At 37.9% G+C, this 26,278-nt stretch overlaps 3 protein-coding genes across 4 annotated transcripts; all 3 read left to right on the plus strand.

Moving 5' to 3' along the window:
* The first annotated feature begins 718 nt into the window (after positions 1-718).
* yif1a (Yip1 interacting factor homolog A (S. cerevisiae)) lies at positions 719-9,347 on the plus strand. Its single transcript, XM_051418998.1, has 9 exons — positions 719-893; positions 1,318-1,369; positions 2,348-2,592; positions 3,312-3,416; positions 4,666-4,744; positions 4,832-4,889; positions 4,984-5,139; positions 7,706-7,799; positions 8,615-9,347. Exons 2-9 carry the CDS (start codon positions 1,339-1,341, stop codon positions 8,771-8,773), a joined length of 927 nt encoding a protein of 308 aa, XP_051274958.1. The 5' UTR covers positions 719-893; positions 1,318-1,338; the 3' UTR covers positions 8,774-9,347.
* Positions 9,348-9,987: 640 nt separating this feature from the next.
* On the plus strand, positions 9,988-15,085 carry si:ch211-145o7.3 (forkhead box protein N2). Its single transcript, XM_051418994.1, has 5 exons — positions 9,988-10,168; positions 11,170-11,822; positions 12,225-12,340; positions 13,074-13,129; positions 13,554-15,085. The coding sequence occupies exons 2-5, from the start codon at positions 11,190-11,192 to the stop codon at positions 13,901-13,903; spliced, it is 1,155 nt and encodes a 384-aa protein (XP_051274954.1). The 5' UTR covers positions 9,988-10,168; positions 11,170-11,189; the 3' UTR covers positions 13,904-15,085.
* A 400-nt stretch (positions 15,086-15,485) lies between these two features.
* Positions 15,486-25,619, plus strand: atl3 (atlastin 3). 2 transcript variants are annotated; one of them, XM_051418923.1, is made up of 14 exons: positions 15,486-15,643; positions 16,971-17,193; positions 17,944-18,078; positions 18,861-18,965; positions 19,045-19,095; positions 19,319-19,375; positions 19,490-19,582; positions 19,701-19,839; positions 19,948-20,075; positions 20,157-20,213; positions 20,308-20,379; positions 20,537-20,728; positions 20,981-21,220; positions 23,197-25,619. In XM_051418923.1, the coding sequence occupies exons 2-14, from the start codon at positions 16,990-16,992 to the stop codon at positions 23,257-23,259; spliced, it is 1,536 nt and encodes a 511-aa protein (XP_051274883.1). In that variant the 5' UTR covers positions 15,486-15,643; positions 16,971-16,989; the 3' UTR covers positions 23,260-25,619. The 2 variants fall into 2 exon arrangements, with proteins under 2 accessions (XP_051274883.1, XP_051274884.1); XM_051418924.1 differs by having other exon boundaries at positions 15,517-15,666.
* Positions 25,620-26,278: the final 659 nt, after the last annotated feature.

The following is a 26,278-nucleotide window of genomic DNA, read 5'->3' on the forward strand; positions in this document are numbered from 1 at the left end:
TGAAGCACTTTTCATTATAATAGAGATGGTAAAAGTACAGATTATAAAAGTATCAATACATCAATATAGTAGTTCAAGCAGAAGTCCTGAATTAAACATTTTAAGTAAAAATGTTTTAGTTTCAGCAATCAAATGTTCTTAACTAGCAAGAGTAAAAGCAGCACTGCAGCTGGTCCAGATAAAGCTTAATTAAACCACAATAGTAGTTTTAAGAACACTATAAAATGTTTTTATATATTAAATCTTTATCTGCAATGTATCAGGTAACTTCAACCAAATGGGATAAAAAGAGTAAAATGTTATTTCCCTACAATGTTGTATAAAGTTGCTCAAAAGGAAATTAGTCAAGTAAAATATCTCAACTGGACTTAAGTAGACTACTTTAGTAAATTTACTTAGATAAATAAATAGAAGTGCTTTGACCTGATGCATTAACCTGTAATGAGTATAAGAAGTCTAGGTGGTCTTGCACTTTAACCTTTAATCTATAATTATCTCTATAACATTATTTGAATGCAAAACCTTATTCTAGACAGTGAACAGTCAGAGTAAATGTAAATATAAAGTAAATCAAGTTCCCCTGCATATTTTAAAACAAGTGTGTACCCCTTGTGTCAATCTATATTCTAATATAACATTATGTGATATTTATGTTAATGTTACAGTATCTAACCTACTCTGCTCTCCCCACAAACAGTTAAGCGAAGCTAGGAAATAGGAAGCACAGTAACCTTCCCACACGGAGGTACGAGCACCGACTGGCTGTGTGTACTACGTCTGGTACCGTGTTCTGCCACGCAGGCACACTGAAGTCATCCAACCCGGGTGGATGGGTGGGATCAGACCGAGCCCTCCGATAGCCACGTAGCCAGCTAACATCGTTAGCTGTGTAGGTAAGTGCTCTCCTGCTGCTTATTTTCCTCCATTATCTCACCGTTATCCTTGAGACAAGTTGTGTGCGACTGTTAAAAAAAAAATGCTGCTGTTCACATGTTGCCACCAGCCGCGAGGTTCCGCCGAGTATTAAAACATAATGTTATTAACTTAGCTCGCCTTGCTAAGGTAGCTAGCGTTAGCATTAACTGCCAGCAGCGGTGGTTACTGTACGGTTAGCTTTACGTAAGGTTAGCTAGCAAGTATTAGCATAAAAGTGCTCCGAGATAAGTCACGTAACGTTACTTATATCACGTAATTTAATACTGTTGTTGTTAACCTGTGGTGTAACAGCACGTTGCTTAAATTCAGCCACGATTCATTGTTGAGATTAAGTGTTAAATAAGATGAAACTGTGCTAACGTGTCATTGTTTTTAATTCAGCTAACGTCAGCGAACGTCACAATGGAGTTGCCACATCATGGGTACCGAGCAAGTAAGTTACCATCAGTTATCAGTGGCACAATATCCACCCATGTCCACCCCTACATACTTCCTTATTTCTTAGGAAGGCAAGATACACAAGGCTCGACATACTTGTCATATGACACATGTCCCACTTTATTACGTAGACCTCTTTAAAACTAATGTAGTCTGATAGACCTGTACCTGAATGAATCTCACCTGCATGAGGTTTATAATGTCAGTCCTAATGGATAGGTGGGGTGGACACAATATTAGAAACAGCTGTCAGTATAATGCAGTACAATTCAACAGCACCACAAACTACAGCCTCCAAAAGGAAGTTGAATCAACACCTCTCCCAAATATCCTGAACAAAAAACAGAAAATTATTCATATATATATTTGTGAAGGTAGGATTTATTGCTAACTCTTTTACACTGCATTAGTTTTAGCTAGGGGACCTGATAAACTAGCAGTTTAGTATAAACCCTGGAGGATTTTGACAATCACTCATATAATAATTTTAACAATGGACATGGGAACATATTTGGAGTACCTGAGTGAAATGAAATAACATTCCTACAAAAGCTCAACAAACAGCATTAGTGAAGGCGCTCCTCATGTTATCTTAGTCATCAAAAAGCATTGTTTCTCTCTTGCTCAGGGAAATACTGGATATGGAAAGTCTTAAGTAATATAGAATCAGAATCAGATTTATTGCCAGGTAGGTTTTTACACATACAAGGAATTTGTCTTGGTGCAATGGTGCTTAAAATATACAATCACAAAGAAATATACAAATCACACAAAAATCCAGAATAAAGTACGTTATAAAAATATAAATAAATAAAAATAAGACTGTACAGAAGACGGGAGTGCATTAGTATTAATGTGTCAACAAATTAAGGTGGAATTCAGTGTATGTTAATCATTATTGTGCATAATAAAAATATTTGTTAATATAAATTTAAATGCATCCATTTACTTTGTTGTGCTGTCTTTTCCACAGCTAAACCGAGAGCTCGTGCAGCTCCCCCCACAGCAGATTCTGTCCTGTTTGAAGACACCAGCTCTGCAGCACCAGCAATGAACAATCAAGCATACTACACTCCTGGGTACAATATGGGACCGCCCACAAATGACATGCAAGGAGGTACCGGGGTGGACAACCTGTTTGCCGACCCAATGGCTAATGCTGCAATGATGTACGGCTCCTCATTAGCCAACCAAGGAAAGGATATTGTAAACAAAGAGGTGAGGAAAAGCTGGTTCTGTATGTGTTTTAATGGGAGGACAGGGTGTTAACCAACTTTCCTATGAATAAGGTCAAGGCCTAGATTGAGCAGTTGGCACCACTATTTATCTGCCCTTAAAAATGTGTCAGTCATAGTCAAAGTTTAAGTACACCCCACACACATTGAGAACAATTTTCACCAAGTTGTTTTCCAAGCAGACTGACTTAGACACAGCCAGACTCTTAATATATGAGAAAAGATAATAGCTCTAAACATGAGTACAGCAGTTTACTGTGAACAAATATTTTCCTCAGTGAAAGTTTTTTCATTTTATTACATGTTTAGCCCCAAAAAAGCGAGTCTCGCTTTCACAAGTTCATTATTTCAAGATTCTCAACATAGCGGACCACACAGATGTGTTCTTTCATTGACATGGTCACTCTCCAGGACCATTTTTAGTGAAAAGGTTTTTTAGTCAAGCAGACCATTTTCTGTTCTTGATTTCTAATATAAAACAGTTAGTAAGTTCCTCACCCAGGAATAAAGAAAGAGTAATTGGATCTTCTGGATTGACAACTTCATTACGCAGGTGATTAAACGTACGTAGACTGGGTGTGAAGCCAAAGCGACTCTGAGGGCAGATGCAGCCTTTTTTAAAATGACTATGACTCAGATGTATTATTTACTTTGTCACTCCTCATCTGTTAAGTTAATGTTTGTAATTCCTTTGTCTTTCAGATCAGCAGATACGTGTCTGTGAACAAGCTGAAATACTTCTTTGCTGTCGACACCAGATATGTATTGAAGAAACTCATGATCCTGATGTTCCCTTACACACATCAGGTAATCAGAACCTTTCATCCCATCAGACTTTGTCCTGCATCAGCGTACGGGACAACACAAAACATTGAATAGTTAAAAACGGCATGATAATGAAACTGGTGTCATAATTTCAACCATTTATCACACTTATCACACTGAAACCATGTAAACAAGATAATCAGCCACTTAATCCCTACTCCAGCTTTATTTATGAGCATCATAATGCAGTGATTGCCTGTGCACATATAAAACACATTGAGGTCAGTTAATTCCCACGCACTTTTTCAGATTGCAAATAAAATGTCACCACTCCAAACATTCTGTGCCCTGATAATGGACGAACTATACAAAGTGCAAACTCTCCTTTCTGGACCAGAGTCACATAGTAATTACTGTTACACTACTGTATGTACTACTACATATTATTTACAACCATTGCGGTTTGTTTGTAATGTTTAGTCTACAAAGAGTACCTCATAGCTGGAATTGAAGTCTTTTCAGTAGTAGTTAGTATTTTTTCTGTGTAGGCGAAGTATGATATAACTTCTTCCTTTGTGCCATAGATGTCCTCTGTTCTCATAAACTATTTAAAAACACACTAGTGAGCCACACTGTTGCATTGGGTAATATGTTGCGTCATGCTTATTTCATTGTCATTTACAACGTAGAGTTGTCTAATGAAGTTCAGATATTGCTCCCTTTAGGCTTCTCCTAGAAAATCTTTGTTAAAAACTACAGTGCTTGGCTTTTGTATATTATTCAAAAAAGTGTAAAATATACATTTGTGACCTTTTATTAAAAAAAAAAAAAAGATTTACACCATGATTTGGAACAGATGGGCTTCTGGGTACACAAAGAGGATACAGAAGTTGGAAAATATAGACAGACTAATGTGTTGTTGGTTTTGGTCTTTTCCTGGAACTTGTTGGCAGTAACAAATATATATATATATGTGAAGGGCAACAAACCTTTTAACAAAATAATAGCCATATGAAAGAAGACATATGTCCCACAATAGGTTATTTTAAGTGTAATGTTATACATACTATTTTCTTCATTCTTACTCATAAAATATCATATATTGAGCTTTAATCTTCAATCAAGTTTAAATTAACTTCCATAAACCGTTTGTATAAACTATTTTATTGTTTAATGTAAACTTAGTTATTTATTTAGTAGACCCTTACGGTGAAAAGAGAGGATCATTTGCGTATAACCCTGTTAGACTCTACAGGATGAGTCATACTGTATATGTGTTTGTTCCTGGTAGGATTGGGAAGTCCGTTACCATCGGGACACTCCACTGACCCCACGACAGGATGTAAATGCACCTGATCTTTACATACCAAGTAAGTTTTCTATAAATACAAAATGATCAATAGCAGAGTGTTTTGGGAAGCCTGTGTAATGTAATACATGTACGTTTTGTCTTCTAGCGATGGCTTTCATCACCTACATTTTACTTGCTGGAATTGCCCTCGGCATTCAGAAAAGGTGAGTCATCAAATGTGTTGTAGGACTCTCAGTAGTGGTGGTGTTTGTATCAAATGAGTTAAATAAGGAATGTGTGTGTTGTCTCTGTGTGAAGGTTCAGTCCAGAAGTCCTTGGACTGTGTGCCAGCACTGCCCTCGTGTGGGTCATCATCGAGGTCTTGGTGATGTTGTTGAGTTTGTACCTGCTGACTGTACACAGCGACCTCTCTACTTTCGATCTTATTGCGTACAGTGGATACAAATATGTTGGGTAAATATGACATTATACTCAAGATGCATACAGCGGGTAAAATAAGTATTGAACACGTCACCATTTTTCTCAGTAAATATATTTCTAAAGGTGCTATTGTCATGAAATTGAACCAGATGTCGGTAACAACCCATGCAATCCACACATGCAAAGAAACCAAAATAAATAATTTCAGAAATTAAAGTTATGTGTAATAAAATGGAATGACACAGGGAAAAAGTATTGAACACGCTTACTGAAATTTATTTAATACTTCGTACAAAAGCCTTTGTTGGTAATGACAGCTTTAAGACGCCTCCTGTATGGAGAAACTGTCGCATGCATTGCTCAGGTGTGATTTTGGCCCATTCTTCCACACAAACAGTCTTCAAATCTTGAAGTTTCCGTGGGACTCTTCTATGAACTCTGATCTTTAGTTCTTTCCATAGATTTTCTATTGGATTCAAGTCAGGTGATTGGCTGGGCCATTCTACCAGCTTTATTTTCTTTCCCTGAAACCAATTGAGAGTTTCCTTGGCTGTGTGTTTGGGATCATTGTCTTGCTGAAATGTCCACCCTCATTTCATCTTCATCATCCTGGTAGATGGCAGCATATTTTTTTATCAAGAATGTCTTCAATTATATGAAGTTTGCCAGTGCGGTATGCTGAAAAACAGCCCCACACCATGATGTTCCCACCTCCAAACTTCACTGTTGGTATGGTGTTTTTGGGGTGATGTGCAGTGCCATTTGACCTCCAAACATGCTTTGTATTACGGCATCCAAAGAGTTGAATTTTGATCTCATCTGACCAGACTATATTCTCGCAGTATTTCACAGGCTTGTCTAAATGTTGTGCAGCAAACTTTGAACGTACTTCAACATGCTGTCTTGCACGGTGAGCGTGCATACAGGCCATGACGGTTGAGTGCGTTACTTATTGTTTTCTATGAAACAATTGTACCTGCTAATTTCAGGTCTTTCTGAAGCTCTCCACAAGTGGTCCTTGGCTCTTGGACAACTCTTCTGATAATCTTCTAATTTTCACTCCTCTGTCAGAAATCTTGCAAAGAGCACCTAGTCGTGGCCGGTTTATGGTGAAATGATGTTCTTTCCACTTCCGGATTATGACCCCAACAGGGCTCACTCGAACATTCAGAAGTTTAGAAATCCTTATGTAACCAATGCCATCAGTATGTTTTGCAACAATAAGGTTTCAAAGGTCTTGAGAGAGCTCTTTGGTTTTACCCATCATGAGATGTTTCTTGTGTGACACCTTGGTGATGAGACACCTTTTTATAGGCCATCAGTTTGGACTGAACCAGCTGATATTAATTTGCTCTGACAAGTGGCAGGATTGTTCTCTAATTACTGATAGATTTCAGCTGGTGTCTTGGCTTTCCATGCCTTTTTGCACCTCCCTTTCGTCATTTGTTCAATACTTTTTCCCTGTGTCATTTCACATTATTACCAGGCCAGCTGACAGTCTTGCCTGGGCCCAGGACGAGATAATCTTAGATGGGCCACCCTGCACCCGTAGCCTGACTCTGTCCCTCCGTTGCAGGGCAGCGGGCCCCTACCGCATCACTTTCTCTGTCACCTGACTGCAGCTGGATCTCTCTCCTCTCTGTCTCATCCTCTCTGACGGAGCTACCGAACTCAACTGTTTCTGTCGGAGATAACGTGTTGTGTCAGGCTTTTATACAAGCTGATGGACGTTAACATTAGAGCTGGCTTGTTAGGTTACGTTACAAGGCTGGTAAATGTTGGCTGCGCTGTTTCTTACCTTGCTCTACGTTGACTTTACTAGTTCCAGCTTCACCGTCACCACCTTTTTTTAAATATTTATTTAGAAAATCTCTAAGGCCTCTATTTTCTTCTTCTCTTCTTCTCCTTTCTTTCCTTTTCTGAGCACCAGACCTGTGCTGACCAGACATTTTGACCATACTGAAATTCAAATCAAATGACAACACCAAATTTTGATCAGTGGCCAAACCATTTTTGTGTTGGGGGTGGGGGGGTTCTTGACCACTCTTTCAAGGACAATTAGGAAGAAAACATAAAAAGCTTTTATGTAACTCAAATATTACAAATTTTTCCACAAATAGGCCTATTTAATTTTTTTTTTTTAATTATTCCATAATTTAATGAGGGCCCAATTCTGGCCCCCCCCTACCCTGGGCCTGGGACAACAGACCCGTTTGCCCCCCCCCTATCGGCGGGAGTGATTATTACACATAACGTCATTTATCTATGGTTTGATTTCTTTGCATGTGTGGATTGGATGGGTTGTTGCCGACATCTGGTGAAAATTTCATGTCAATAGCACCTTTAGAAATATATTTACTGAGAAAAATGGTGATGTGTTCAATACTTATTTTACCCGCTGTATATCACTGTGACAATTAGTTTTAGACCAAACGTTTTATGTATTAAAAATAAACCGATTAACTGCTAAAAACACAGATGTAGATGAAATGGTTCTGATTCAGCTCAGTGGAGACTCGTCCATGTTAACTGCTTTATACATTCATGTTGAAGTAATTTAGAGCATTATAAATATATATATTTCATGCCTCTCTTCTAGGATGATCTTCACAGTGTTGTGTGGCTTACTGTTTGGCAGTGATGGTTATTTTGTGGCCCTAGCCTGGTCCTCTTGTGCCCTTATGTTCTTCATTGTAAGTATATTGAATCCTTATTATCATCCACTATATTTCTAAATCTGAAGAACTGGAGAAATGTTGTTCTCAAACAGTGAACTAAATCAATTTGATGAATTTCTGCTCAGTCTGAACCAGAGTGAGATTATTGCACCATTAACTGAATATTTATGATTTATGAACAAAATTGTGCGCTTGGAATAATCTGAAGTTTTCTGTGTCAAAATATTCAACCTACCAACTGTAATTTATTTACTGTTATTTAAAACCACACAAGCATAATTAACTATGAATTTGCTATCCACAGCAGTATTTTGTTTCCTTCATGTGGCATATTTTTAGTTCAGATGTAATTGCCTTTGTAATTATGATTAATTATAGTCCACAAGTATGTATGTATATTTACATATTCATATTCTGTTTTTTTTTTTTTTTTTAATGTTCCTTTCCAGAGTGTTTAAATAGAGAATAATTAAGAAACAAACTGCTGTCTCTTTTCTTTATGTATTCTGTGTATTAATACACACAAACATTAAATCAATATCTGTATATAAAATATGATACTATATAAATACCTATAATAGTTGTGTAAACCATCTGGTTTAGGCTTTACGTTGCAACCACTAAGTGTGATAAATACACTGATGTCTAGTGCAAGAACTAAATACATCAGCTTTTAGCATTATTCAGCATTATCATGTGGTCATTATTACACTTTATTATGAATAAGAATATGTTTAACTTTTCCTCTAATCAAGTCTGCTTTATAGCTTGTATATAATTAGTTTTAGCCTGAATTGCAGGTTTAAAAATGTTTCTCTCTCTGTTCACAGGTTCGATCTCTGAAGATAAAGATCCTTACATCTCTCTCGTCTGACTCCATGGGAACTGGATCAAGTGCCAAACCTCAACTCCGCCTTTATATCACTATGGCTACTGCAATCTTTCAGCCAATCATTATATACTGGTTAACCTCTCACTTGATCAGGTGACCACGAGGCATTTAATAACATGAAGTCCAAGTGTATTGGACCCAAAAAATGTGGCTGTTGAGTGTTTGTACACCTGCCTTTATATGCTCTTTTGTCAGTAAACTCAAAACATATGTAGACAGTGTTGAATTGCAGCGTGTGTTGAGCTTGTCAGATGGACATGTTCATAATGCAATGGTTTCATTCATTTAACCACAAAGTGTGACACATAAGATGTCTCACTGGAAGATTGTTGTCTTCTACTATGAGTGTACAATAACATATTTTTGGCCACCTAACTTTGAAAACAAGGGCTTTCATTGTGAGATTTGTTCAATAATAACTCAGATTCAGTTTAACTTTCTTAAAATGTCCCTGGACATGTTTCCAGTATCTATGCCACACAGTACAAACCACACCAACAGTAACACACATTACACACGAGTGCCACTTTTCTGGTCTGGTAATGTTGCTGCATTATCTCTCTTTCTCCTGTGAGTCCTGGAATCATTTTATTTATCTACATTTGACAAAGCATGACAATGTTGGGATTTTTTGTAGAAAAAAATAAATATATTTAGCTTTGTGCATTCAATTTGATCAGTCTTTTGTTTTATACAAAGAGCTAGCTCTGTAGGGAATGTATTTATCTGAATTTCCTTATGAGAAATACTGATATATGTCAATAAGATTTCATTTTTAAAGAAGGTGCTAAAGCTCAATATTTGACCTGCAGTCTATGACTGAGACAGATATGTTACAAAGTTATACAGTTGTTCTCAGAGATTGAAAGTAACTGCAATTCATTTACTTAAAATGTAACATTTAGTGTCATCTGTTATCATATTTAGTTATAAAGTCATTGCAGTAAACGTGCAGTATACGGTGTTACAGACACTTGATGTACAACATGACAACAATGATGCATTATTAGAGCTATATTATATAGATATTATAGCCCTCACTAGGCTATTTACAGTGGTGGAATTTAACAGATTCACACACACACGATGAGCTTGTAAAATATACATTTTTATTGATTAAACCACTGAACAAGTTATTAAAAGTTAGAACTGACCCTATCTCGACCTGCTACTGAAACTGAAATGTTATTATCCTATAGTATATAATATATAACAATGACATAAGTCACTATGCTATATAATAACCCCCACCACCACCACTACTGTTGTTTGGTGTGACGCTGCGGCGGGAGCGCGCCTGGGAGCGTGCTCACTGCAAAGCGTCCTTTTGGTTTCCATGGAAACCCCGGACGGCAACAGAACACAGTGGGAGAGGTGTCCGACTCCGGTTCTAGTTTTAAACACCAAAATATCACCTTTAACTTTTGAACGACGTGTTGTTGGACAAATAAGGAGCTCTGGGTTGTGCCGGGATTATCGTTCTGGTAATTTGGTAAGTAAGTAGTTCATATTTTGCATTTGAAGCACTAGCTACCATCACCGAGTGGGTTACCTGTGAGGGGGAAAAGGCGGCTTTCTTGACTAAATGAAACTTTATATTGTTCCGCCATTTGCCTGCTGGAGTGCGTTGTAGGACCATGTGGCATCACATACAAACTGTAGGAGCGTTATATATATATGATTTTACACGCATTAAGTGTTTTATTAGTTTGTTATAAGCATTTAATTGATGGTAGCGCACCTTCAGTATGTATAGCTACCAAAAACAATGACTTTGTGAGAGAGCTGCACCTGTGTGGCTGCTTTGTGTTCATTAAAACTGGAGATGGGACTGTAAGGTAAGAGTCCACATAGTGGACTTTGGACGTTTAGTGGATGCTCATCAGAGGGGAACCGATAGCTAACATTTAACTAAATCAACCTGTTGAGTTTTTTTCCTTTTTTTCCTGTTTTCCATCAACTCTTTTTAATCTAAAGATGTGTATTTTAAATTAACCTGGAGTTAATTGACTGAGTTTACCCTGCATGTTTTATTTATTGTTTCTGTTTTGAACTGTAGTTTTTATAGTTTGTTTTTCTAATCCTTCAAAAAAGACAGTAAACAGAAACAACAATACAGATAATTACAGTGTAATTTCACTATTATTTCTATATCTGTGTCAATGGTCTATCTACTCTTTACAGAACCCATACATTGTGTTTCTGTCTGTCAAAGGGTGTTGTATGCTGTACGGATTGTAAAGCCCTTTGGTGCAAATTTGTGAAATTGGCTATATGAATTGATTATATAAAAATAAATATTATCAACTTTTTGATGGACTAACATGACTATGGATCACATTGCTTCACATCTATTCAGGCACTTTCAATGCACAACCTGAATTTACCATCATACCATGCCATACAATAATTATATATATTTAATTTCAGTCCTTAGTGCAAAGTTGCTCAGTTTTAATCCTGATTTACATTTATCATTCCCTTTCATCAAAGGTACAGCTGCATGACCCTGGATGTTTCCTCCTGGGAGAGAGATGGAGAACAGCTCTCATACACTGCCACCCTTGTCACCATGTCCTACCACTTTCGGAGTGTCCCTGCCTTTCTCCTCGTCTCCGCAGCAGACCTGTTTAAATGGCCGTGTTTCACTCCCACTGTCACCTATTTCATTTCCTCCATCCCCTACCTCACTTTCTCCAGCAACAGCAGAGTCTTTTCAGTCTTCCTCCCCTCTTTCACATTGCACAGCATCTCAGTGTCTCGAAGGACAAAACATACAATGTCTCAGTCCGGCAAACACATCTGACCAAGATGACCTGACCTGCCTCAGCTGGCTGCATCAGAGGGGCGACCTGTTACCTCTGCAGCCCCTTCCCAAAATGATACCACTGCCTCAGCTAGAGTCCTCCGCACTTACCCAATCTCTTCCTCCTGCCTCGTCCAAGCCACCGTACTCCTTCAGCAGTCTGATTTTCATGGCAATAGAAGATTCATCTGGCAAGAGGCTTCCGGTGAAGGACATCTACGAATGGATTGTGAACAATTTCCCCTACTACAGGACAGCCTCTGGGGGCTGGAGGAACTCTGTTAGACACAACCTGTCCCTGAGCAAGAGCTTCCGCCGCATTCAGAGGGACAAGAGCCAGGTGGGGACGTGATTCACGTTCAACACATTAAGAGCAACCAAGTCATGTAGTGAGTCATTGTGCTTAAAATATAGGACAGAGGTTCAAGCATCCTATTAAAATGTCCCTGAGCAACACACTGAATCCAGATGTGTTGCTCTGTCAGATAAGATAAGATGTTCCTTTATTGATCCCCCTACAGGGAAATTTACATTGGCACAGCAGCACATGGGAACGTAGTGCAAAGAGTAAGAAAGAGAATAAAATACAAGATATTCAGGCAGCAATTAACTGCCCTACAGGGAAATTATTATAATGTACTCCACATGTGCTATAGTTCTTATAGTCTCATTGTTGATTAAAACAAACATCTTTGCTGCTGCAGTTTGAATGTTTCAAAGTGGTTTTGAATATTTGTTTCAGTCAGTGGGGAAGGGATCGCTTTGGTGTGTGTGCCCGGAGTATCGGCCGGCACTCCTCGAGGTGCTGAGGAAGACCCACAGTTATCACAGCACCAATCTGATTAACAAGCCTGCACTGTGAGTATAATCACACAGTTTACATATTCTATTCATCTCTAACTCCATAAATTCAACGTTTGTCTCAACAGCTGCCAGGAATTCCAATTAACTGATTATCATAGGGTATTAAATTAACAAAAAGTAAAGAGCTCCTTAAATCTGTGACACTGGGAGTTAGAGTTTGGTGGATACATTTTTGTTGACTGACTCTTTGTCAGATAATAGACAGAAAGTCAATACTAAGTATTAGTTCGTGATAGGATTAGTTGGTTAATCAATTACTTGAAATTACTTCACAACTATTTTGATAATCGGTTATGTCACTTATCTGAGGAAACATTTTCTGGGACCAGTTTCTGATGTGAGAATTGACTGCTTTTCACTGGTTTTTTTTTATAAATTTAATTTTAATATTTTTGTATTTTGGACTATTAGTTGGACAAAACATTCAATTTAAAGACTTTTTGTTTGGCTCTTGAAAATTGCAATGGGCATATTTCACTGTTTTCTGTTTTTTTATAGATAAACTGATTGATTACATGGGAATTTGTATTGGTTGCAGCACCACATAATATTTCTTCACTCAGCATTTCTGAGTATTCTTGTGTTGATTGAGTTGTTTTTTCTGTTAATACAGTACATTTTTCTCTATAGCATTTTAATGACAATATCTTACTGAGGTGTATATGTAAGAAAAACAACTATATTTACATATTTCTTTACTCTAACTATCTTACCATGTTGTGTGCAGGTTGGAAGGAGCTGAATTTGGGGTGCCTGCAGTGTGCGACTCTTTGGAGATCTCAGGTTAGTGATGGTGGCTCACGTCACTTAATTATTAGCACAAGAACTTACATATTCAACCCTTTATGAATTTCTTTCAGACTACAATATTTTATCAATGGAGTAACAGCTCTCTGTGACACTTTTATTACCTGCAGCTTTTCTCCTGCTCTGCGGCTTTCTCAGCATGCAACATTGTTCCTGTGTTTGTGTTCCGTTGCCGTGGAAACAACCTTCTATTGCCTAGGCAACCGAGCAATAGCCTAGCTTAGCCCCCTTTTTATGTGCCCTCGTTTTAATTTCCGAGCCTATGCGCTATATGTGCACACATGCTCATTGAAGAATCTGACAAGTGGTTGTTCAACCAGCCAAGTTATCAATATTAATGACCCATTTTCTGCTTGAACACTGTCGTTTCCTTCCTTTTTTGTTTTTGTTTCTCATGCAGATCCTCTTTCTCAGACCCTCCTCCTCTCACCCTCACCCCAAACCTTAACCAATGATAACCCAAATTTCTCTGAAAACCCACCGTGCCCTTTGACCCCGGACCACGAGGAGCTCGTCACCATGGAGTCGATTGATTACCAGCAGGAGGAGGTCAGCGAGGAGATGGAGAAGGATCCCCTGTCGGACAGCGGGTACATCGAGTTACACTATTATCAGTCTCACCAGTACCAGTACCTGGTGCTACCGGGTGACACCGAGCTGGACCTGGAGACCGTGGAGATCCTTCAGCTCGATGCTGAGGCCCAGGAGGCTGCTGGGTCACTGCTGGACCTAGCAGGCGGAGGATATTAATGTTATATCCTGTTTAACAGTCACAACTGATGCAATGCTTCAATCCACTATAAGCAAATACCCCAACAAACCAACATAAATGGGGATTTATGTTATGTTTAAAATTATGACGTTTGGCAAACCGACTGCCTCTTCCCGAGATGTTGACACTGCCCTAAGGCTTGCGTATTGTTTTGTAGTTAGGTAAAAATATATATAATCAACTTTTTGATGGACTAACAAGACTATGGATCACATTGCTTCACATGTATTCAGGCACTTTCAATGTACAACCTGAATTTACCATCATGCCATACTATACAATGAATAACCTGGACAAAGACTGAATAATGTGGACAAAATCAAAGTATTAAAAGAGTATAGTCTTCAATGCAGTAAGATTTTTAGGTTTTCCACTGTGATTTTGTAACACATTATGTTCATTCTCAGGGGTGGAAGGAGTGTTTCCAACTCTACTGTGTCTTCATTAAGATGTTTCCCAAGTTAGAATAAGATTGATAAAGCACTAAAACCTGTACAAGAGAAGTACAAAAATAGCTCTTTCGAGGAATACACTGACTCATATTCACACTATTACCATTTCAATATTACTTTGTCTTAGCAACCAGTTCTTCAAAGTGGTGACCATCTTGTCTTTATAAGAAGGGTTATTTTATGAGGAAATAAAGCTTTCAAAACAAACTTCAGTCAAATATCTTGCCCCTCAACATTGTTACTGTAGCCTATTCTAAGAAAATGCTGTCTTTCTTAAAGTAGAGTATATTTAATTTATGATGTAGTTTTGATTGTAGATTGCACTCAAAAAGTGTGAAAGCACTACTCGGTTACAATAATATGCGTACTTCCGATTCTATTTCTAATTCATTTCTTTACACCCATCTTCATTCTTCAGATCATGTTTGTTAGAGTTGATTTTATCTAAATGACGTCATGTTACAGCATCCCTGAATGTTTTTCAGCTTTCTCTGAATTTGAAAACGTAGACATGACATTGTAAGATAAGCTACGCTGCTTAAATCAGGAAAAGTTTTGATTTAGAGTTGAAATGTAAGATGAACTCACTGCCATTTAAACCACTTTACATTTCAGGGTACACTGAATTTGTTTGTAAATTATATGTATTTTCAAAAGCTTCAGATTTTGTAATCTAACAAATAAAATGTGTCATGCAGTTCTTGTGAATTGAAGTTTCGTGTTGTTTGCATCACAATTTGTTATAAAGGCAGTTTTCCATCATCTATGGAAGCTTGTTTGTGTTTGTACGAGTTTCACCATCAGAGGGCGTACCAACCACAGCCTCCTCCCAAATACAGTCTGCTGCACGTTTACATGGTATGTCCTCAAACAAACACCTGTTGCTAAGCTACGATGTCTTTTTCATCCGCGGAAGTTTTCAAATATGATTTTAATATACGCAAAACACCTAACGTCTGTTTTACATTACTTATACGGTAGTTCCGTACTCGTAACTTTTACATTAAAAACTAAATTTCCCATGGGTATGAGGCCGAGTTGTCATGTGGGTAACGTAGTTCGTAGAGAGCCTAAAGCACAAACAGGAAATGACAGCAAGACTACATTTCCCGTGCGGCGTTGCGCGAGCTGAACGCGGAAGTGTGCGAGTTTTTCGTGGTGGAAAAAAGTTCTCATTAGTTGTTTTCATGCCAGCATAAAAAAACAGTCACGTTTCGTTTCTCGACTCTGGTGAGATTGTGTTGAAGCCATTTGAAGACACCAAAGGTAACATTACATTAAGCACAGAGGTGTGTTATTGTGACTGTAGCTACTTTTTAAAAAAAATATTGCTGCATCGTTATTTTAACACTTCGTTTCCCGTTTGTGTAACAGATAGTTAGCCTCTTAACGTTACTGTCTGAGAACATGGAGACATATGAGCTGTTCGCTACAGCCACTAGCTAGTATGATATTCCGTCAATATGTATGGGGTTTAGTGGGCTATTGATCCACGTTGACGTTACAGGTCTGTTGATCTTAGTGCCAGTGTAACCATCGGCGCTGTCAGTAGCTAGCACCGAGCAGCGGTCATTACAGAGAAACTACTGTACAATGGAGTGGATATCAGGCGGTACGTGCTCACAACGAAGTGCAGGCAGATTATAAAATATGGGTTTGCTGCAGACTTTTTTTTTTTTTTGGTTGCTTTATTGCATCAACTCGGTCCAACACACCTACCTCCCACAAATGCCTGGTATGATAATGCTGGGTGCCACACCTTTATGGGGGTGTCGGGTTTTTGGTGAAAGGAGAGAACGAGCTTTGGGTATTATAACCAAAGATAAACTGTTATGAAAGCACCTCCCTGTCTACTTACTCATCATGGGAGGAGAGGAGGGCCTCTTCCTCAGAAAGCAACAACAATGAAGGCCATTGAAGAGGCTAACCTGAGCAGTGTATGGGAGAGCATGCTGAATCCACTAGCTGGAGGCAAAGCAGCGTGACACCCATAAGAGTCTCCCACAGTCGGCTCTACACAGAGACAAATATTGTGTCTGATGGAAAGATCAGTGCATGACTGATTTTTCTGTAGGCTGGAAAGAGGATCAGTTGCATGGCTTTAGCACAGTGATGTCTAAGGAATTTGACCTTTAGGCATATAACTAATGGTTGTTGTCATTATTGATTAATCTATTGATTATTTTTCCATTCCATTTTCCAGTTTTCTTCTGACCACTTAATTTTGAATGATTTCTGTTTTTGTGATGGACAGACATGGAAAGTTATTATGAAGTTTTAAGTTTTTATAGCAACTTAAAAAGAAGGAAAAACCCGACTCCAGTAGTTACCAATTATTTTTATAATCAGAAGAAAGGAACACTCTAAAGATTCACTATTCCCAGTGTGTCAAATGTGTTGATTTGCTGCTTTTCTATGCTTTATATCACTGTAAATTTATATTTGTCAGGGATGTGGACGATTAGTTGTTACCTTGGACATTTTTCACTTTGTGTGAAGTTAAAGACACAATTCATAAAAAAAATTAACATATTAATTAATATATTCCAGTACTAATATCAAACCAATGTTTTCTTATCTGTGATATTCACAGGGACCAGTACCTCTTAAGAATGGGGAGTGAACCAGGCCCAGTTCAGATCGTCACGGTGTGTAAGGAGGATCACTCTTTCGGTTTGGACACGGAGGCTTTGTCTCGGGTTCTGTTGGCACCTGAGGTCCGAGACAAACATGTGGTGGTGCTGTCAGTGGCTGGAGCCTTCAGAAAGGGAAAGAGCTTTCTGCTGGATTTTATGCTCCGTTACATGTACAGAAAGGTGAGTCACACTGTAACATGATCTTTCAGTGTCAGACATTATGTCTTACTCCAGTATCTGTCTACAGTACTCAGAGAACACTTAACTAAAGAGGACTTATTTGATGCTGAAATATTATCATGGCAACTAATGACTGCTTTACAGCGGGTAATGCTGACTAGTTCATCCTCCTGTGTTGAAGGTGTGATAGTCTGGAATATAACTATCAGTCTTGAAAACTTATGTAATGTGCAGTCATTCCACATGACCGCCCATCCCTGCTGTAACATGTGAACTAACAAGTTTAGTCAACAGAAATTAAACATATAGTCATTGTCTTCATTAAGGAGTGGAGTCTATGTGAAATCACTCAAGTTTGTTTTATGTACATATCTTGCATAACTAACCTAATCCTTGGCATTGCATTTGCTGGGTTCATTGATAAATCTTATTGATTTTGGTAACCTTTGCTGTAAGGCCACCATCAGGCTCAATGTTGGCTACCACTGAATCTTTTTGACATCTGCACACTGCTGTCAATATAGTGAACTGTGGGGATCATTTTGACCTGACTGAGGTCCACATTCCACGTAGGACTTTTTGTTGTTGTAATTTATGTAGAACAGCTGGAGTTTCTATTAACAATTGCTGCTGCATTCTTCAGAAATGAGAGTCATGTTTCAATTTTTGAATAAGGAAGAAGGTTTTTTATACACAGTTGTTTACAGAAGCCCCAGACTGATCTTGAAAGTGTAATTTGTATTTCTGCAGGGTGATGAGAACTGGCTGGGTGAGGATGATGAGCCGCTGACTGGATTTTCTTGGAGAGGGGGTTCAGAACCAGAGACAACCGGCATCCAGCTGTGGAGCGAAGTTTTCCCTGTTACAAAGAGCGATGGAACAGAGGTACAGAGTTTATTTATGTACCACGTGTGGGCCTGTGTAAGTATTTAATATTTAGAACTTTCTATATAAGGCCTTTATTTCACTTGGGTTATTATCAGATTTTTATTCTTCAATTTTCCTCCCATATTCTCTTCTTATTGACCTTTTCATCTTTGTAACTACACTCTCATTTGTTAGTCTGACTTGCATGTTTATAGTGCAGAAAAGATTAACATTTATCAACATTTTTTTTTTGTCATTAATCAAGAAAAAAATTCAAACTTCTAGTTCCAGCGTTTTAAATGTGATTATTGGCTGTTTTCCTGTTTTATGTCATTTGTGAATTGTATTTTTTGTGGGGTTTGATTGTTGTTCGACTAAATCAATCTGAAGGTTGTGGGAAACTGCACTGAGCATTGTATTATATTATTATTACATTTTATACATAAAACAATTAATAAATTAATTGAAAACAATATACTTATACTAATTATATTTTCTTATAATAGCTGTTTGTTGTTGCCCTGCATGTTAGACAGGGTTGCTCAAAAAAGAGAAACGATGAACATTAGACTTTAGTGAATGTAGAAACATACCTAATTTATTCTGTAATTTACTCAACATCTTACATTAATACAGATAATTTCATGTGTGATAAAAATAATTTTACACTGCTTTTGTTTTGATTTGTTTGTAATTTCAAGGATATATTAGATTTATACAAATAATTAAGCAGCTTTTCAACAGGTACATTTCTAACACTATTCTTTCTTGTCTGTGTTATGCTTTATTTTGTCCTGTAGGTGGCAGTGGTGTTGATGGACACTCAGGGAGCCTTTGATAATCAGTCCACCGTGAAGGACTGTGCCACCATCTTTGCCCTCAGCACCATGACCAGCTCAATACAGGTGACTGATTCTGACTCTCATTCAATCGTCTCTCATTATCCTCATTATAATTTATGCTTACACAGGTTCTCTTTTGTAGATCTACAATTTGTCACAGAACATACAAGAGGACGATCTGCAGCAGCTACAGGTCTGTTAGTACTTTGATGTTGTTAGTGAGGCATGAAGTTTAATACTATATGATTTAGTGTTAATTCATTTTTAAAACGTTGGATATGAAATATAAAGGTCTTAGAATAAGCTTTCCTGTGTCTGATAATATGGTGTTTCATTCATTTTACTACTTTACATCAGTTGCTCTTCAGATTTTTGCATCTTAGTACTAATTTTGCATCATGGCTGCCTCCTCACAGTTGTTCACAGAGTATGGTCGTCTCGCCATGGATGAGATCTTCCTGAAGCCCTTTCAGGTCAGTTTTGTTGCTGCTGTTTGATATGCATCTGATTGTTTTACTGGCTCTATTTTTTGTGGTAAAATAAAAACATGTTTTCTTGAATTTAAAACCTTCCTTTTCCTCCGACAGTCTCTGATGTTCCTAATCAGGGACTGGAGCTTTCCTTATGAATATGCATACGGCTTTAAAGGAGGCAGTGAGTTCCTGGATAAACGATTACAGGTACCAATTCTGTTGTTGATTTTTCAGAATAATAAATACACTTAGCTCAAATTAAATACTGAGTTTGAGATGTCGCCTTACTATTATTTGTTTGTTTGTGTACTGTTGTTTTTTAAAGGTTAAGGAGGCCCAACACGAGGAGCTGCAAACAGTGAGGGAGCACATTCATTCATGCTTCACCAAAATTTCCTGCTTCTTGTTACCTCACCCTGGGTTGAACGTTGCTACCAGCCCTTCTTTTAAGGGACAGCTTAATGGTAAGATCCCCCCCTTTTTTATACTATTCTTACTTATAAGGTTGGTATTTAGCAGAATGCCTGGTATACTGAGTGCTGTCCTCAGTTTTGATATATTTATTTTGTCAGATGTGGCCCCAGAGTTCAGAGAGCAGCTGAAGAGCCTGATTCCTAAACTGCTACACCCGGATCGTCTGGCTGAGAAAGAAATAAATGGAAACAAAGTCACTTGCCGGGGCCTGCTTGAGTTCTTCAAGGTAACATCTTCTCCTTCTGATTTTTCCTGCTAAACCCGAACAAGTTTTTCATATCTGATATTGTATTTTTTGTCTTACCAGGCTTACATCAAGATTTACCAGGGAGAAGACTTGCCACAGCCAAAGACAATGCTCATGGTACGTGCAGGACAAACACACGTTTTAAATAAGCTGTACAGTTTTCCTGTTAACTAGGGGATAACTAATATAATATACCTGTTTGTCTCACCAGGCTACAGCAGAGGCCAACAACCTGGCAGCCGTGGCAACAGCCAAAGATCAGTATTACAAGAAAATGGAGAAGGTGGGTTCACTTACGTGTGAAAAATCTAAAAGCTGTCGACAGAACAAGGATGGATAATCCTGTTATATTCTAACAACAAGTGACTGGTAATCTTCATGCAATTCTGACTTCAGACTTTCTATCATAAGTGTCTTTTCTCTTTGTTTTCCTTTCTAAGGTGTGTGGGGGAGACTTGCCCTATGTGTCTCCTGACTCTCTGGAGGAAAAGCATCACTTTAACTTCAGAGAGGCTCTTCATGCCTTCTCCTCGACCAAGAAGATGGGCGGACAAGAGTTTTGTGACCGTTACCAAACACAGCTGGAAAAGGAGCTGGAGGAAATGTGGCAGTCATTTAGCAAACACAATGAGGCAAGAGACCGTTCCATAAACAGGATATTATTTACAACTATTCTATTCTATTGTATAAACAGCTCTAACAGGCCTGTTTTAAAGAATTATATTGAATTAGAATAAACATTTGAATCATTTATTACGAAAACAAAACTGTTTTTTCACTTTAATTGACCGTAGTATGTTGTTATTGCATGCATCACTGTTTTTGGTAATAATATAATTTGAAAAAGGTTTTTAATAATCTGTTTTTCCTCTTTGCTGTTAAAGTCGAAAAATCTCTTCAGCGCCTTCCGGACACCTGCAGTGCTGTTTGTACTGGTGTGCTTCCTCTACGTGCTGTCAGGTGTGTTGCTCTTCATCGGCCTGTCCACCTTCGCCTTGGTGTGTGACTGTACTCTGGGTGTGGTCATGATGTCCATCCTGACGTGGGCCTTCATCCGCTACTCCGGTCGGTACCGGACTGTAGGAGGAGCCATCGACCAGGCAGCAGGTGTCGTCCTGGAGCAGGTGAGGATAACGGGGCTGGTGGCAGTGGTCAGTTACTGTTGGCTGATGTCTGTCTTATATGGCTTTCAGAGCTTTTAGTTATGTCAATATAACCTTTTATTTCAATGCATGGCCCCATAAAAGTCACTAGAAGGTGAAGAAGAACAAGAATGGCATCCAGCTATCCTAGGGTAGGAGAAATCAGGACTAAATGTTTAGTGCTAGTTTATCGAGTCATGTACGGTGTGACATTCAAATACTGGATATGAGCACAGTAATAGTTTCAGTTTAGAATGTGTTCACCACAATAGGTTTTTTTACTTTAATCATGTAACAACATCAGAAACACAAGGGAACACTTCTTGACAATAAAACTATAGCAATATATCAGCAATAGACCCTTCAAATTGTTCAGTAGACTACCAACAGTTTCACCCTTTGGAGTACGCAACATGTCGTCAGTCACGATTTATCTGTTGATCTCATGAAACAATCCACAGGCAGACAGACGGAGAAGTAATCAGCAACAATACTGTAAGATATAAATGATTAACTGTGTGCCTTAAAAAAATTAATTAAATTAAAAGTAGTAAATTAAACCTTGTTTCCACAAACTAAAAATAGGTCATTAAAAATGATCAATCATTAACGTTGAGAACTGAACTGAAATGAACCGTTTTATTGTGATACATTTTTCAGCTATGTCCCAGCCCTAGTTTGGATCTTGCTTTGTATAGAGCCAGTGAAACAAGAAGCCAATCAAAAGACTGTTCAACACATCCAGTAACTGTCTTAGATCACTGGCTTAGGTCGGGTCATTTCTGTCCTTTCAAGAATAGCAGCAGTAGTTGTTGTCCTCAGATAAAGGCCACTGGTCATGTGAGTGTTTGAAATCACAGGTTAACCATGTGGCTTTTCTGGTGTGTCCATAATCAATTTCCTTTTAGTAGTGACCTTTTTAAAGGCTCCTTTCTACTTCATTTGTCTTCAAAGCTTCATTATTGAGTAATGAGCCACAAGGTGGACAACGGACCCACAAAGAAGGTGGCGGACACACAGGCCTGATATTTTATTGCCCTTTGAAAGTTATTACAGGTAATGTGATAGGAAACAATTATCTACTTGTGGAAGTCCATTAATTTTACAGTCCTACATCTTCTGAATACATTTACAGTTTTAATCCCGTGTCAGTTCTTTTAGCTCTTACAGGGTTACATGCTAAATGTGTCAAAATGTCTCTCCTCTCTTACTGTTAAACCTAAAAATATGTATGTGACTCATCTTGAACTGTTACATAAATTTATCCAATCCAGTGTGATTTAGTGGGACTAGCTGACTTGCCAATCATATATAACTGTATTTGACTGTGTGGGTAGCTAGCAGAGCAATACAGTAGGAGGTGTGTGTTTGGATTTCAGCTGGTAAACCTGTGAAAACGAAGAATGTGGTTGAGGTCTGATTTGTTTATTTAACCCTTACGCTCCTCTTCATGGTCTAACAACGCAGGTGAAGGAAGGTGTTTGGAGGTCTGTAGTCCTCTGCAGCTCCATATCCAGTCACGCTAAGCCACACCTACTTAGACCGATCCTATAACATTGTTGTGATTCTGTAATAATTTTTGATAATTAATATGTAGAGCTTTAATTAAATAAAAAGCATTACATTAAAAATAATCTTCAACAGCACACAGATACAAAATGAAACTAACAGAGTCTAAAAGCCCTACCGTAAGCCCTCACTGGCATTCATTCTTAAGTTAATTCCTTTTTACTTACACAAAACCGGAAGTGGTTTTGAATTTATCGAACTCTTTCTGGCTGGTTTAAAAATGTGACGGGTGAGGTGGAGAGGTTGCAGCGAATTTAACCACAACACAGAATAACGGAAGTCAGCCAGCTTTGCAAGAAACACTTGATGATGATGATGATGATGATGATGATGATGATGATGATGATAGAGTAAGCAGTCATATTGTCTTCCCTTTTATGTGTTTTCAGGCCACCGTGGTGTTGAACAAGTCGAGGGGTACAAGCACTGTTGACCAGAAGAAATCCAGTTAAAGGACCTCTGAACCTTCATAATCTTGATGCAATGCAACCAGCGCACAACACAAGCACACATTCAGCACTAAAGCCTTATCATGCCACCCATTGGAACAAACATGCAGCTCAACCACATTGGCACAAGGTAAAAATATGATGCCAATTTACCAGCATCTGTATTATGCACGTTACTCTGCCTGTTAAAGTTCAGGCTCATAAAGGTGTCTGGATTCACTCAGTCAGGGATTGAAACCATCCCAATCCCTCTTATTGATCCTCGATGTCTTAAATTTACACTGCCGTCATTTTACAAGTTTACAATTGGTCTTAATAGACGAGTCAATGTTTACCTTTAAACTTAAAAACACTTAAATTTTCTATTTCAGCTGAATGCATCTTACTTGGCTGTATATTGTTCAGACAGGGTAATCAGGGTGCTTTTCAAACAGAGCTTCTGCATTATATCTTTAAATAATTACCTTTAAACTAAATTCTGGCTTTAAAGCTTTGACATTTATACATATTTCTTTGTGGCTATATTTTTTTACTTTGTGGCCTTAAAAACATTCCATTCTGTTCGATTTTGCTTTATATTTGATATAAATTAGCATTTTCCAGACGAGTGAACTGTCACTACTTTAAAAGGGGAAGAGGATACACAGTTTCTATATAGCACAGTAGGTTTTGTAAACTGCATGTAATGGTAGTTGAGTTGAATCTCGTATGTTTCAAGTGCTTTGCCGTTTATTCCTTGATGGAAATATGTTCAACTTTGTAGATTTTGATATACTCTTCTAGAAAAATGATATATATATAAAGTAGCTTAATTTCAGCAACATTTTCCAACTCCAAAGACATTAATGGAATACTCAAAGGTATTGTTGAACACCCAATATAATAAAACTAGCGACCAGTCAGCCAAAGAGTTAGCTTTAAATATTTGAATTATACTTTGGCCTTGTACTCTTATCACTTCAAACCTCAGTAAATATAAATTCAAATAAAGTCTGCAGTGTAAACAGGAGAGTTCTGTTCCTTCAAAAATTTAGAAATTACTACAATCAAAGTCAGAAAACACTGTTATACAGTGATAAACATGTAGCAGATAACAAGCAGAATGCACACTACTAATAAGCTGTAAAACCTGCCCCCCCCCCTTCTGCTTGTATATCCGTCTCGGTTTTCTGAGGTTTGCACCAATTGAACAGGTTTTGATCAAATTTGGTTGTTGTAAAATGAATCCTTCACACGTAGTCCTGTTGGTATATTATTTCCTGACGTAATGAGACCCTTCGTAGCCAGTGCTATCAGCTGCACTGTAAGAAAACACTCTGCGATATATCACTGATACAGTTTATAGAGTTCATATTGGTGATGTGTGTCTCTATTAAGGTTCTAATGTCATCTGAAGTGTAACTGTATAAGAAAATCTTGTCAATGTAAAACTTCTTCTTGAATATGACAAACTTTTTGGTAAAATAATCACTGTATTCGTGGCCATCAATCCAGCTTGAAACTATTGCGTGCCGGGGTTAGAGATTTACTTCCACATAATTCTTATGTAACATTTAATGAAACCATATTACAGGAAAGGAAAAATAATAAATTTGGGCCGACTTGTTGCATAGGTCCACGTTTACTTGCACCCATTTAATCAATCAGCTTTATTTTTTATTTTTTTCAAAAATCAGTCATACAGGGAATTTAAAAGGTGGATTTATTAGGTTTTAGTTTTCCTTTGTGTGGCCAAGGCAGGGTTTTCTCAGGCCAACCCAGAATGAATCAGACATTGGATTAAAGGACTCTGATTATTTGCAGGTGTGCCCTACATCTCTGAATATGATTAAATGCAGATTCTTTCAGGAAATATTGGATTGGCAGTGGAATGGCATGTAGTGTTGTAAAATAGACCTTTTGAAATGCCACAAGAGAGAAAGTATTATCTGCACTTCAGCATCTAACCATATATATTCCCTGTGCTCAAATACAGAGTAGAAACGCACAAAGCTGACTAACAGTGTCTTCATCTCAGTGATTGTTTGATACTGTAGGTATACGTTGTAAGAGTACGGGGCCAAAACAGAAGTGTAGAAATATGGAGGGAGAGAGATTTAATCAATCGATGATTTTTGACCGTGTTTTTGCACATTCCATGTCTGACACTTTCCACAAGAGGAGGAAACGTTAGGATGTTTTACAGGCACTTTCTATTGCACTTCCCCTCCTCTTTGGTGCTCTTTGCACACAGCTCGTTCCAAAAGTGGATAAATGCATGCAATATTGTAGTAACGGCTAATGTAATCATCTCCTGCAGGGCTACAGTGGCCGTGACTAGAGAAATGCTGTTTTATAAGGAATAAACAGAGCTTGAAACTGTTGATGTGCGTCTCCTGTCTGTTCCTTTTAACTGGCTTTTATTCTAAGAAGTGAACCAAAGGATGAAACTCAGTCATGTAGAGGTTGTACAAAACTGAAAAGAGGATATAGGATGTTTTACCACAGATCTACCAGCAGGTTCACCACTACAAACGCTTTGTGATAAAGCAGTGATTAAAAAACACTGAATATAACGTCTGATTTCACTAATATTTTAGAAAAATACTATGTTCTGTTTCAGATTTGAATATTTGACCCATTAGATGGCATCAGATTAAACTTTATTGTCATTGTACAAAGTAACAGTACAACAAAGAGCAGTTGAGCATCTAACCACATATTGTAAATGGTATTAAAGAGCATTTAGATACTATAAATATGAATTATTGTACAAAATGAATAATAAACCGGTGTAGTATGATGGGATTTCTAATAATAAACCAATATACAGTATGTAACAGTTATACATCATGAGTAAATGTAGCTACTGTATCAATAATCTATTTGTACATTGCAAACAATGAACCATTATACTGTATGTGTAATGATATGTGGGCTACAGCATGAATCCAGTAATCTATGACATAGACAATGAACCATTATACAGTATATAATGTAATATATGCAGCATGATCAATAACAGTACATAGTATTTACAGCA

Source organism: Dicentrarchus labrax, unplaced genomic scaffold (genome assembly GCF_905237075.1).
Source record: "Dicentrarchus labrax unplaced genomic scaffold, dlabrax2021, whole genome shotgun sequence".
In the NCBI taxonomy this organism is placed as follows: Eukaryota; Metazoa; Chordata; class Actinopteri; family Moronidae; genus Dicentrarchus; species Dicentrarchus labrax.

Excerpts from the sequence above, each read along its gene's own strand:
- yif1a (XM_051418998.1), top strand. The coding sequence starts at position 1,339 with ATGGAGTTGCCACATCATGGGTACCGAGCAA. Across the intron at positions 1,370-2,347 it reads ACATCATGGGTACCGAGCAA|CTAAACCGAGAGCTCGTGCA; the intron begins GTAAGTTACCAT and ends TCTTTTCCACAG. Across the intron at positions 4,745-4,831 it reads ACCTGATCTTTACATACCAA|CGATGGCTTTCATCACCTAC; the intron begins GTAAGTTTTCTA and ends TTTGTCTTCTAG.
- si:ch211-145o7.3 (XM_051418994.1), top strand. The coding sequence starts at position 11,190 with ATGTTTCCTCCTGGGAGAGAGATGGAGAACAGCTCTCATACACTGCCA. Across the intron at positions 12,341-13,073 it reads CTGATTAACAAGCCTGCACT|GTTGGAAGGAGCTGAATTTG; the intron begins GTGAGTATAATC and ends TGTTGTGTGCAG. Across the intron at positions 13,130-13,553 it reads CGACTCTTTGGAGATCTCAG|ATCCTCTTTCTCAGACCCTC; the intron begins GTTAGTGATGGT and ends TTTCTCATGCAG.
- atl3 (XM_051418923.1), top strand. The coding sequence starts at position 16,990 with ATGGGGAGTGAACCAGGCCCAGTTCAGATCGTCACGGTGTGTAAGGAG. Across the intron at positions 19,096-19,318 it reads ACGATCTGCAGCAGCTACAG|TTGTTCACAGAGTATGGTCG; the intron begins GTCTGTTAGTAC and ends GCCTCCTCACAG. Across the intron at positions 21,221-23,196 it reads CAGGTGTCGTCCTGGAGCAG|GCCACCGTGGTGTTGAACAA; the intron begins GTGAGGATAACG and ends ATGTGTTTTCAG.